Genomic DNA, 13,330 nt, shown 5'->3' with positions numbered 1-13,330 from the left:
ATGTACGGCCTCTACGAGTACCTCAGGTGAGGGAGAACGACTCAGCCGTAGAGATACTGTAATGTACGGCTCTACGAGTACCTCAGGTGAGGAGAACGACTCAGCCGTAGAGATACTGTAATGTGCGGCCTCCTTCAGGTAAGAGTACCTCAGGTGAGGTGAGAGAACGACTCAGCCGTAGAGATACTGTAATGTGCGGCCTCTGCAGGTGAGGGAGAACGACTCAGCCTAACAGTACCTCAGGTGAGGGAGAACGACTCAGCCGTAGAGATACTGTAATGTGCGGCTCTACGAGTACCTCAGGTGAGGGAGAACGACTCAGCCGTAGAGATACTGTAATGTATAATGTCCTCTACGAGTACCTCAGGTGAGGGAGAACGAGTACCTCAGGTGAGGGAGAACGAGTACCTCAGGTGAGGGGAGAACGACTCAGCTGTAGAGGAGACTGTAGCGTATAATATTCTCTTCTAACTCTGGGTCACATTGCTGGGGAAACTTCTAGATCTCAGAGGGGTGTGAGGAGAGTGACTTTCTAACCCTGAGCTACAGTATTGTATTTGGCTTTGTTACCTGTCTGTCTGTCTGTCTGTCTGTCTGTCTGTCTGTCTGTCTGTCTGTCTGTCATGTTATACTGTAGTAACGTCAGGATCATTATGTCCCCGTAATGTTAGAATGACTCCATCTCTGTCCCCCTGTAACAAGTCTGTAGTTCAGCTGGACATGGCTAACATGAAAGCTCTGTGACGCCCCTGTAACGTCCCTGTAACAAGTCTGTAGTTCAGCTGGACATGGCTAACAACATGAAGGCTCTGTGACGTCCCTGTAATGTCCCTGTAACGCCCCTGTAACAAGTCTGTAGTTCAGCTGACATGGCTAACAACATGAAGGCTCTGTGACGTCCCTGTAACGCCCCTGTAACAAGTCTGTAGTTCAGCTGACATGGCTAACAACATGAAAGCTCTGTGACGCCCCTGTAACGCCCCTGTAACAGGTCTGTAGTTCAGCTGGACATGGCTAACAACATGAAGGCTCTGTGACGTCCCTGTAACGTCTCTGTAACGTCTCTGTAACGTCCCTGTAACGCCCTGTAACGTCTCTGCAACGCCCTGTAACGCCTCTGTAACGCCCCTGTAACGCCTCTGTAACGCCCCTGTAACGCCTCTGTAACGCCTCTGTAACGCCTCTGTAACGTCCCTGTAACGTCCCTGTAACGCCTCTGTAACGCCCCTGTAACGCCTCTGTAACGCCCCTGTAACGCCCTGTAACGCCCCTGTAACGCCCCTGTAACGCCTCTGTAACGCCCCTGTAACGCCTCTGTAACGTCCCTGTAACGCCTCTGTAACGCCTCTGTAACGCCCCTGCAGGAAGTCAGTGGTACAGCTGGACATGGCTAACAGCAAGAAAGCGTTGGTGGTGCCGGCCTTCGAGACGCTCCGTTACCGCCTGTCTTACCCCAAGTCCAAGGCCGAGCTGCTGTCCCAACTGGACATGGGGACTCTATTCACCTTCAGGTAAAAACACATGTAGCTGCTGTCCCAACTGGACATGGGGACTCTATTCACCTTCAGGTCAAAACACATGTAGCTGCTGTCCCAACTGGACACGGGGACTCTATTCACCTTCAGGTAAAAACACATGTAGCTGCTGTCCCAACTGGACATGGGGACTCTATTCACCTTCAGGTAAAAACACATGAAGCTGCTGTCCCAACTGGACACGGGACTCTATTCACCTTCAGGTCAAAACACATGTAGCTGCTGTCCCAACTGGACATGGGGACTCTATTCACCTTCAGGTAAAAACACATGTAGCTGCTGTCCCAACTGGACATGGGGACTCTATTCACCTTCAGGTAAAAACACATGTAGCTGCTGTCCCAACTGGACATGGGGACTCTATTCACCTTCAGGTAAAAACACATGTAGCTGCTGTCCCAACTGGACATGGGGACTCTATTCACCTTCAGGTAAAAACATGTAGCTGCTGTCCCAACTGGACATGGGGACTCTATTCACCTTCAGGTCAAAACACATGTAGCTGCTGTCCCAACTGGACATGGGGACTCTATTCACCTTCAGGTAAAAACACATGAAGCTGCTGTCCCAACTGGACACGGGGACTCTATTCACCTTCAGGTCAAAACACATGTAGCTGCTGTCCCAACTGGACACGGGGACTCTATTCACCTTCAGGTCAAAACACATGTAGCTGCTGTCCCAACTGGACACGGGGACTCTATTCACCTTCAGGTAAAAACACATGTAGCTGCTGTCCCAACTGGACACGGGGACTCTATTCACCTTCAGGTAAAAACACATGTAGCTGCTGTCCCAACTGGACACGGGGGACTCTATTCACCTTCAGGTAAAAACACATGTAGCTGCTGTCCCAACTGGACACGGGACTCTATTCACCTTCAGGTAAAAACACATGTAGCTGCTGTCCCAACTGGACACGGGGACTCTATTCACCTTCAGGTAAAAACACATGTAGCTGCTGTCCCAACTGGACACGGGACTCTATTCACCTTCAGGTAAAAACACATGTAGCTGCTGTCCCAACTGGACACGGGGACTCTATTCACCTTCAGGTAAAACACATGTAGCTGCTGTCCCAACTGGACACGGGACTCTATTCACCTTCAGGTAAAAACACATGTAGCTGCTGTCCCAACTGGACACGGGGACTCTATTCACCTTCAGGTAAAACACATGTAGCTGCTGTCCCAACTGGACACGGGGACTCTATTCACCTTCAGGTAAAAACACATGTAGCTGCTGTCCCAACTGGACATGTTCTGAACGTATACCTGGTCTGAACTTGTGTTCCCCTCCACCTGTACCCCCACTGGGCCGGTTTCTAAACGTCTGTTCCCCTCCGCCTGTACCCCTATCTTCCTTTCTACTCTGTTTAAATAAAGTGAAGAAATACCTACACATGTTATTTAAAAACAAAGCACTTAAAGGGATGGCCCACTGGGCCAGTGTTCTGAACTTAAAGGGATGGCCCACTGGGCCAGTGTTCTGAACTTAAAGGATGGCCCGCTGGGCCAGTGTTCTGAACTTAAAGGGATGGGACGCTGGGCCAGCGTTCTGAACTTAAAGGGATGGGACGCTGGGCCAGCGTTCTGAACTTAAAGGATGGGACGCTGGGCCAGCGTTCTGAACTTAAAGGGATGGCCCACTGGGCCAGTGTTCTGGGAAAGGGATGGCCCACTGGGCCAGTGTTCTGAACTTAAAGGGATGGCCCGCTGGGCCAGTGTTCTGAACTTAAAGGGATGGCCCACTGGGCCAGTGTTCTGAACTTAAAGGGATGGCCCACTGGGCCAGTGTTCTGAACTTAAAGGGATGGGACGCTGGGCCAGTGTTCTGAACTTAAAGGATGGCCCACTGGGCCAGGGTGTTCTGAACTTAAAGGGATGGCCCGAACTGGGGCAGTGTTCTGAACTTAAAGGGATGGCCCACTGGGCCAGTGTTCTGAACTTAAAGGGATGGCCCACTGGGCCAGTGTTCTGAACTTAAAGGGATGGGACGCTGGGCCAGTGTTCTGAACTTAAAGGGATGGCCCGCTGGGCCAGTGTTCTGAACTTAAAGGGATGGGACGCTGGGCCAGCGTTCTGAACTTAAAGGGATGGCCCACTGGGCCAGCGTTCTGAACTTAAAGGGATGGGACGCTGGGCCAGTGTTCTGAACTTAAAGGGATGGGACGCTGGGCCAGTGTTCTGAACTTAAAGGGATGGGACGCTGGGCCAGCGTTCTGAACTTAAAGGGATGGGATGGGCCAGTGTTCTGAACTAAAGGATAGCCCGCTGGGCCAGGCCGATGGCCCACTGGGCCAGTGTTCTGAACTTAAAGGGATGGCCCACTGGGCCAGTGTTCTGAACTTAAAGGGATGGGACGCTGGGCCAGTGTTCTGAACTTAAAGGGATGGGACGCTGGGCCAGCGTTCTGAACAAAGGGATGGGACGCTGGGCCAGTGTTCTGAACTTAAAGGGATGGGACGCTGGGCCAGTGTTCTGAACTTAAAGGGATGGGACGCTGGGCCAGCGTTCTGAACTTAAATGGGATGGGCCCACTGGGCGTTCTGAACTTAAAGGGATGGCCCACTGGGCCAGTGTTCTGAACTTAAAGGCCAGTGTTCTGATGGGCGTTCTGAACGCTGGGCCAGTGTTCTGAACTTAAAGGGATGGCCCGCTGGGCCAGTGTTCTGAAAGGGAAAGGGATGGGACGCTGGGCCAGTGTTCTGAACTTAAAGGATGGCCCGCTGGGCCAGTGTTCTGAACTTAAAGGGATGGGACGCTGGGCCAGTGTTCTGAACTAAAGGATGGCCCGCTGGGCCAGCGTTCTGAACTTAAAGGATGGGACGCTGGGCCAGCGTTCTGAACTTAAAGGGATGGCCCGCTGGGCCAGTGTTCTGAACTTAAAGGGATGGGACGCTGGGCCAGTGTTCTGAACTTAAAGGGATGGCCGCTGGGCCAGTGTTCTGAACTTAAAGGGATGGGACGCTGGTGTTCTGAACACAAAGGGATGGCCAGCTCTGAACTTAAAGGGATGGACGCTGGGCCAGTGTTCTGAACTTAAAGGGATGGGACGCTGGGCCAGCGTTCTGAACTTAAAGGGATGGCCCACTGGGCCAGCGTTCTGAACTTAAAGGGATGGCCCGCTGGGCCAGTGTTCTGAACTTAAAGGGATGGCCCACTGGGCCAGTGTTCTGAACTTAAAGGGATGGCCCACTGGGCCAGTGTTCTGAACTTAAAGGGATGGGACGCTGGGCCAGCGTTCTGAACTTAAAGGGATGGCCCACTGGGCCAGTGTTCTGAACTTAAAGGGATGGGACGCTGGGCCAGCGTTCTGAACTTAAAGGGATGGGACACATTCTCATTAGCCAGCAGCAGCACAGATGTTACTCTACCAATTCGCCTGCCAACGACTGAAACGATCATTTAAGGTACAACATCAATCTTACTCGGGCTCTAAGGGATAAAGGGATGCCTAGTTAAATAAATAAAGACTGCCTCCTGGTGTCTAAATACAAGCAGCAGTGTAGGTGTTTGTCTTTCAACACAGAGATCGTTTTTGATCATTAACATGACAGATTGAGCCACAGAGCCCAGATAGTTGGGTTCAATCACACCTCAGCTAGAAGACTCCCAGATAGTTGTGTTCAATCACTACTCAGCTAGAAGACTCCCAGATAGTTGGGTTCAATCACTCCTCAGCTACCTACACTCTAACCACTAGGTTACCTGCCACCTCTACACTCTAACCACTAGGCTACCCTGCCACCTCTACACTCTAACCACTAGGCTACCCTGCCACCTCTACACTCTAACCACTAGGCTACCCTGCCTCCTCTACACTCTAACCACTAGGCTACCCTGCCACCTCTACACTCTAACCACTAGGCTACCCTGCCATCTCTACACTCTAACCACTAGGCTACCCTGCCACCTCTACACTCTAACCACTAGGCTACCCTGCCACCTCTACACTCTAACCACTAGGCTACCCTGCCACCTCTACACTCTAACCACTAGGCTACCCTGCCACCTCTACACTCTAACCACTAGGCTACCCTGCCACCTCTACACTCTAACCACTAGGCCACCTCTACACTCTAACCCTGCCCCCTCCACCTCACTCTCTAACCACTAGGTTACCTGCCCCCTCTACACTCTAACCACTAGGCTACCCTGCCACCTCTACACTCTAACCACTAGGCTACCCTGCCTAACCCTCTACACTCTAACCACTAGGCTACCCTGCCGCCTCTACACTCTAACCACTAGGCTACCCTGCCACCTCTACACTCTAACCACTAGGCTACCCTGCCACCTCTACACTCTAACCACTAGGCTACCCTGCCACCTCTACACTCTAACCACTAGGCTACCCTGCCACCTCTACACTCTAACCACTAGGCTACCCTGCCATCTCTACACTCTAACCACTAGGCTACCCTGCCGCCCCACAATCCCTCCTCTCCCTCCTTGGCTATAAAGTATTGAATGTTGAATCCTACTTCCTGTTCTCCCTGCTTAGATACCATGTCTGGACGAAGGGTCATGCTCCCACTAACTTTGCTAAGTGGAGGACTGCCACCACGCCGTACAGAGTCCAGTGGGAAGCGGACTTTGAACCCTACGTGATGGTGAGACAGGACAGTCCAGAGTACGACAGACGCTTCGTTGGCTTTGGGTGGAATAAAGTGGCTCATATTATGGAGCTGGATGCACAGGTACTGGACACACCTTTAGCCATCACTCTGTCACTCACAGGTACTGGATACACCTTTAGCCATCACTCTGTCACTCACAGGTACTGGATACACCTTTACCCATCACTTTGTCACTCACAGGTACTGGATACACCTTTACCCATCACTCTGTCACTCACAGGTACTGGATACACCTTTACCCATCACTCTGTCACTCACAGGTACTGGATACACCTTTTACCCATCACTCTGTCACTCACAGGTACTGGATACACCTTTACCCATCACTCTGTCACTCACAGGTACTGGATACACCTTTACCCATCACTTTGTCACTCACAGGTACTGGATACACCTTTACCCATCACTTTGTCACTCACAGGTACTGGATACACCTTTACCCATCACTCTGTCACTCACAGGTACTGGACACACCTTTACCCATCACTCTGTCACTCACAGGTACTGGACACACCTTTACCCATCACTCTGTCACTCACAGGTACTGGATACACCTTTACCCATCACTCTGTCACTCACAGGTACTGGATACACCTTTACCCATCACTCTGTCACTCACAGGTACTGGATACACCTTTACCCATCACGCTGTCACTCACAGGTACTGATACACCTTTTACCCATCACTCTGTCACTCACAGGTACTGGATATACCTTTACCCATCACTTGTCACTCACAGGTACTGGATACACCTTTACCCATCCTTTTAACCATCACCCTCTGTCACTCACAGGTACTGGACACACCTTTACCATCACTCTGTCACTCACAGGTACTGGACACACAGGTACTCTTTACCATCACTCTGTCACTCACAGGTACTGGATACACCTTTACCCATCACTCTGTCACTCACAGGTACTGGATACACCTTTACCCATCACTCTGTCACTCACAGGTACTGGACACACCTTTACCATCACTCTGTCACTCACAGGTACTGGACACACCTTTACCATCACTCTGTCACTTTAGCACCTCTTTACCATCACTCTGTCACTCACAGGTACTGGACACCTTTACCATCACTCTGTCACTCACAGGTACTGGATACACCTTTACCCATCACTCTGTCACTCACAGGTACTGGACACACCTTTACCATCACTCTGTCACTCACAGGTACTGGACACACCTTTAGCCATCACTCTGTCACTCACAGACACACCTTTAGTACTGTCACTCACAGGTACTGGACACACCTTTACCATCACTCTGTCACTCACAGGTACTGGACACACCTTTACCATCACTCTGTCACTCACAGGTACTGGACACACCTTTACCATCACTCTGTCACTCACAGGTACTGGACACACCTTTACCATCACTCTGTCACCAGGTACTGGATACACCTTTACCATCACTCTGTCACTCACAGGTACTGGACACACCTTTACCATCACTCTGTCACTCACAGGTACTGGACACACCTCTTTACCATCACTCTGTCACTCACAGGTACTGGACACACCTCTTTACCATCACTCTGTCACTCACAGGTACTGGACACACCTCTTTACCATCACTCTGTCTCAGTATGAGTTAGTCTTTAGTGTTTCTAACTCTGTCCTCTCTTCCAGCAGTATGAGTTAGTGATGCTGTCTTAGTGTTTCTAACTCTGTCCTCTGTCCTCTCTTCCAGGAGTATGAGTTAGTGATGCTGTCTTAGTGTTTCTAACTCTGTCCTCTCTTCCAGCAGTATGAGTTAGTGATGCTGTCTTAGTGTTTCTAACTCTGTCCTCTCTTCCAGCAGTATGAGTTAGTGATGCTGTCTTAGTGTTTCTAACTCTGTCCTCTCTTCCAGCAGTATGAGTTAGTGATGCTGTCTTAGTGTTTCTAACTCTGTCCTCTGTCCTCTCTTCCAGGAGTATGAGTTAGTGATGCTGTCTTAGTGTTTCTAACTCTGTCCTCTCTTCCAGCAGTATGAGTTAGTGATGCTGTCTTAGCGATTCTAACTCTGTCCTCTGTCCTCTCTTCCAGGAGTATGAGTTAGTGATGCTGTCTTAGTGTTTCTAACTCTGTCCTCTCTTCCAGCAGTATGAGTTAGTGATGCTGTCTTAGTGTTTCTGTCCTCTGTCCTCTCTTCCAGGAGTATGAGTTAGTGATGCTGTCTTAGTGTTTCTAACTCTGTCCTCTCTTCCAGCAGTATGAGTTAGTGATGCTGTCTTAGTGTTTCTAACTCTGTCCTCTCTTCCAGCAGTATGAGTTAGTGATGCTGTCTTAGTGTTTCTAACTCTGTCCTCTCTTCCAGGAGTATGAGTTAGTGATGCTGTCTTAGTGTTTCTAACTCTGTCCTCTCTTCCAGCAGTATGAGTTAGTGATGCTGTCTTAGTGATTCTAACTCTGTCCTCTCTTCCAGCAGTATGAGTTAGTGATGCTGTCTTAGTGTTTCTAACTCTGTCCTCTCTTCCAGCAGTATGAGTTAGTGATGCTGTCTTAGTGTTTCTAACTCTGTCCTCTGTCCTCTCTTCCAGCAGTATGAGTTAGTGATGCTGTCTTAGTGTTTCTAACTCGGTCCTCTGTCCTCTCTTCCAGCAGTATGAGTTAGTGATGCTGTCTTAGTGATTCTGTCCTCTGTCCTCTCTTCCAGGAGTATGAGTTTGTGGTTCTGCCCAACGCCTATATGATCCACATGCCTCACGCTCCCAGTTTCGACATCACCAAGTTCCGGTCCAACAAGCAGTACCGCGTCTGTCTGAAGACCCTGAAAGAGGAGTTTCAACAGAACATGTCTAGACGGTACGGCTTCGCTGCCCTCAAATACATGACTGCAGAGAACAACAGCTAGCCAACACCGATGAGCCAGGACACTCTGACCCGTTATTGACTACACTACCCATAACCCTCTCCTCTAAGGCTGTCTAGGACTACACTTCTACCGAGGAGAGGGAAAGGGATTCTAAGGACAGTCGATGTAGGGGAGTCGGGAGTGGACAGAACGGTTACTAAAGACTCTTACTACGAACTCTGATCCGTTATTGACTACACTACCCATAACACCCTTCTCTAAGGCTGTCTAGGACTACACCTCTACGGAGGAGAGGGAAAGGGCGGTGGATTCTAAGGACAGTCGATGTAGGGGAGTGGACAGAACGGTTACTAAAGACTCTTACTACGAACTCTGACCTTTGTGCCAACCGATCATGAGGTTTTAAATTGTGAGCTCTGCTTCTTGTGAACTCTCACCTTTTAATTTGGGGTTATGACCTGGTTTAACCAACTGAAGGGTAACCGGGGGTAACCGTAAGGTCGTTGTGTCCCAAACATTGTTTTTTTTACCCCTTCCCGTGGACGGATGGAGCTTCTGTCCAGAAGTTGCAGACCTGGTTTCTATCTGGGAGAGGAAGCTGTTGCTGTGAATGTTGAGTCAATACAGGGCTGGTTTGGACTCATACAACTCTCTGTTCTTCTCTAACAATAGAACTGGGCATCACTATGGGAGGGAAGGAAGGAGGGAGGAAGGGAGGGAGGGAGAGGGAGAGAGACTGACTGTAGCCCTGGACTTGGAAAGCAGACAAGACATTTGTTCTCTGGGCCATATCTAGAAGACCAGCTGCTCATTCACAGCTGCTGTTTGTTGTGCTAAATGTAATATGGTATGTGTGTGTCTGCCTCCTCCCTCCCTCCCTCCCTGCCTCTCTCCCTCCCTGCCTCTCTCCCTCCCCTGCCTCTCTCCCTCCCTGCCTCTCTCTCTCTCCCTCCCTCCCTGCCTCTCTCCCTCCCTGTCTCCCTCCCTGCCTCTATCCCTCCCTGTCTCCCTCCCTGCCTCTCTCCCTCCCTGTCTCCCTCCCTCCCTGCCTCTCTCCCTCCCTCCCTCCCTGCCTCTCTCCCTCCCTGTCTCCCTCCCTCCCTGTCTCCCTCCCTGTCTCCCTCCCTCCCTCCCTCCCTCCCTGTCTCCCTCCCCTCCCTCCCTCCCTCCCTCCCTGTCTGCCTCCCTCCCTCCCTCCCTGTCTCCCTCCCTCCCTCCCTCCCTCCCCTGTCTGCCTCCCTCCCTCCCTCCCTCCCTCCCTGTCTGCCTCCCTCCCTCCCTCCCTCCCTGTCTGCCTCCCTCCCGGTCTCCCTCTCTCCTCCCTCCTCCCGGTCTCCATCCCTGTCTGCCTCCCTCCCTCCCTCCCCTGTCTGCCTCCCTCCCTCCCTCCCGGTCTCCATCCCTGTCTGCCTCCCTCCCTGTCTGCCTCCCTCCCTGTCTGCCTCCCTCCCTCCCGGTCTCCCTCTCTCCCTCCCTCCCGGTCTCCCTCCCTGTCTCCCTCCCTGTCTGCCTCCCTCCCTGTCTCCCTCCCTGTCTCCCTCCCTGCCTCCCTCCCTCCCTGCCTGTCTCCCTCCCTCCCTCCCTGTCTCCCTCCCTGTCTCCCTCCCTCCCTCCCTGTCTCCCTCCCTGCCTCCTCCCTGTCTGCCTCCCTCCCTGCCTCCCTCCCTGTCTCCCTCCCTCCCTGCCTCCCTCCCTCCCGGTCTCCCTCTCTCCCTGTCTCCCTCCCTGCCTCCCTCCCTGTCTCCCGTTCTCCCTCCCTCCCTGTCTCCCTCCCTGCCTCCCTCCCTGTCTCCCTCCCTGTCTCCCTCCCTGTCTCCCTCCCTGCCTCCCTCCCTGTCTCCCTCCCTGCCTCCCTCCCTGTCTCCCTCCCTGTCTCCCTCCCTGCCTCCCTCCCTGCCTCCCTCCCTGTCTCCCTGCCTCCCTCCCTGTCCCTCCCTCCCTCCCTGCCTCCCTCCCTCCCTGTCTCCCTGCCTCCCTCCCTGTCTCCCTGCCTCCCTCCCTCCCTGTCTCCCTCCTTCCCTCCCTGTCTCCCTCCCTGTCTCCCTCCCTCCCTGTCTCCCTGCCTCCCTCCCTCCCTCCTTCCCTCCCTCCCTGCCTCCCTGTCTCCCTCCCTCCCTCCCTCCTCCCTGTCTCCAGGACAAATGTTTAGCGAGGACTGAGGAGAGTGAACAGAAAGCTTTGAAGCATTGTGTGCTTTACATTATGTCTGTACACTGCAAATCAGAACTTTAATTTTTTTCTCTCCATGTGCCGTAAAATAATAAAACAATTTAACTGACAGACAACGTATCCAAGATTCAGTCTCATAAAAATGATGTTTCTCAGGGATAAGAGACAAAAACATCAGAGCCTCAACAGAATCAGAAACGTCGGCGAGTCTGGATGACTGACACATTCTGAGTCCCAAATGGCTCCTTATTCCCTATGTAGTGCACTACTTTAGACCTGAGCCCTATTCCCTATATAGTGCACTACTTTAGACAAGAGCCCTATTCCCTATATAGTGCACTACTATAGACCAGGGCCCTATTCCCTATATAGTACACTACTTTAGACCAGAGCCCTATTCCCTATATAGTGCACTACTATAGACCAGAGCCCTATTCCCTATATAGTACACTACTATAGAACAGGGCCCTATTCCCTATATAGTACACTACTATAGACCAGAGTCCTATTCCCTATATAGTGCACTACTATAGACCAGAGTCCTATTCCCTATATAGTGCACTACTATAGACCAGAGCCCTATTCACTATATAGTACACTACTATAGACCAGAGCCCTATTAGTGCACTACATAGGGAATAGTGTGCCATAGTGAGCTACTCCGTCTGCTAGGTTTAGAACCAGCCTCCAGTCTGATATGGATCAGAACCAGCCTCCCGGATCAGATGACAGTACAGGGTTGATATGGATCAGAACCAGCCTCCCGGGTCAGATGACAGTACAGGGTTGATATGGATCAGAACCAGCCTCCCGGGTCAGATGACAGTACAGGGTTGATATGGATCAGAACCAGCCTCCCGGGTCAGGTGACAGTACAGGGTTGATATGGACCAGAACCAGCCTCCCGGTCAGATGACAGTACAGGGATGATATGGATCAGAACCAGCCTCCGGGTCAGATGACAGTACAGGGTTGATATGGATCAGAACCAGCCTCCCGGGTCAGGTGACAGTACAGGGTTGATATGATCAGAACCAGTCTCCGGGTCAGATGACAGTACAGGGTTGAAATGGATCAGAACCAGTCTCCCGGTCAGATGACAGTACAGGGTTGATATGGATCAGAACCAGCCTCCCGGGTCAGATGACAGTACAGGGTTGATATGGATCAGAACCAGCCTCCCGGGTCAGGTGACAGTACAGGGTTGATATGGACCAGAACCAGCCTCCCGGTCAGATGACAGTACAGGGATGATATGGATCAGAACCAGCCTCCCGGGTCAGATGACAGTACAGGGTTGATATGGATCAGAACCAGCCTCCCGGGTCAGATGACAGTACAGGGTTGATATGGATCAGAACCAGCCTCCCGGGTCAGATGACAGTACAGGGTTGAAATGGATCAGAACCAGTCTCCCGGGTCAGATGACAGTACAGGGTTGATATGGATCAGAACCAGCCTCCGGGTCAGATGGTCAGGGTTGACATCAGAACCAGCCTCCCGGGTCAGATGACAGTACAGGGTTGATATGATCAGAACCAGCCTCCCGGGTCAGATGACAGTACAGGGTTGATATGGATCAGAACCAGGTCAGATGAGTATGGATCAGAACCAGCCTCCCGGGTCAGATGACAGTACAGGGTTGATATGGATCAGAACCAGCCTCCCGGTCAGGATGACAGTACAGGGTTGATATGGATCAGAACCAGCCTCCCGGTCAGATGACAGTACATATGGTTGATATGGATCAGAACCAGCCTCCCGGGTCAGATGACAGTACAGGGTTGATATGGATCAGAACCAGCCTCCCGGGTCAGATGACAGTACAGGGTTGATATGATCAGAACCAGCCTCCCGGGTCAGATGACAGTACAGGGTTGAAATGGATCAGAACCAGCCTCCCGGGTCAGATGACTGTACAGGAACAGTACAAGGTCATCCAGCCCGTGTGTATTCAGGATGTATCTACACCGGAAGTGAGTTTCTGACGGATCCAGAACGATCGTTTTACCCACTATGACTGGACAATCTGTGTGGCAGTTTGTTGAACAAATGTATAATATATTTGGTTTTAAACACGCACTCACACACACAGACACACACACCCACATCTTGTCTTCATGATACCACTCTGTTAGTATCCTTGCTTCTGACTCCACCCCCCTCTCTCCA

General features: G+C 51.6%; 1 protein-coding gene across 1 annotated transcript; it reads left to right on the top strand.

Annotated features, from left to right (window-relative positions):
* LOC135573007 (xylosyl- and glucuronyltransferase LARGE1-like) lies at positions 1–10,179 on the top strand. The gene is made up of 4 exons (XM_065022062.1): positions 1–26; positions 1,365–1,511; positions 6,042–6,237; positions 8,831–10,179. The coding sequence occupies exons 1-4, from the start codon at positions 1–3 to the stop codon at positions 9,026–9,028; spliced, it is 567 nt and encodes a 188-aa protein (XP_064878134.1). The 3' UTR covers positions 9,029–10,179.
* Positions 10,180–13,330: the final 3,151 nt, after the last annotated feature.

The sequence above is a fragment of the Oncorhynchus nerka genome, linkage group LG8, assembly GCF_034236695.1.
Source record: "Oncorhynchus nerka isolate Pitt River linkage group LG8, Oner_Uvic_2.0, whole genome shotgun sequence".
NCBI classification, from domain to species: Eukaryota; Metazoa; Chordata; class Actinopteri; order Salmoniformes; family Salmonidae; genus Oncorhynchus; species Oncorhynchus nerka.
Note: the sequence above shows the minus strand (reverse complement) of the source record. Positions and strands in the feature narration are given on the sequence as shown.

Coding starts and splice junctions, on each gene's coding strand:
- LOC135573007 (XM_065022062.1), top strand. CDS start 1: ATGTACGGCCTCTACGAGTACCTCAG. Junction 27..1,364: donor GGCCTCTACGAGTACCTCAG/GTGAGGGAGAAC, acceptor ACGCCCCTGCAG/GAAGTCAGTGGTACAGCTGG. Junction 1,512..6,041: donor GGGACTCTATTCACCTTCAG/GTAAAAACACAT, acceptor CTCCCTGCTTAG/ATACCATGTCTGGACGAAGG.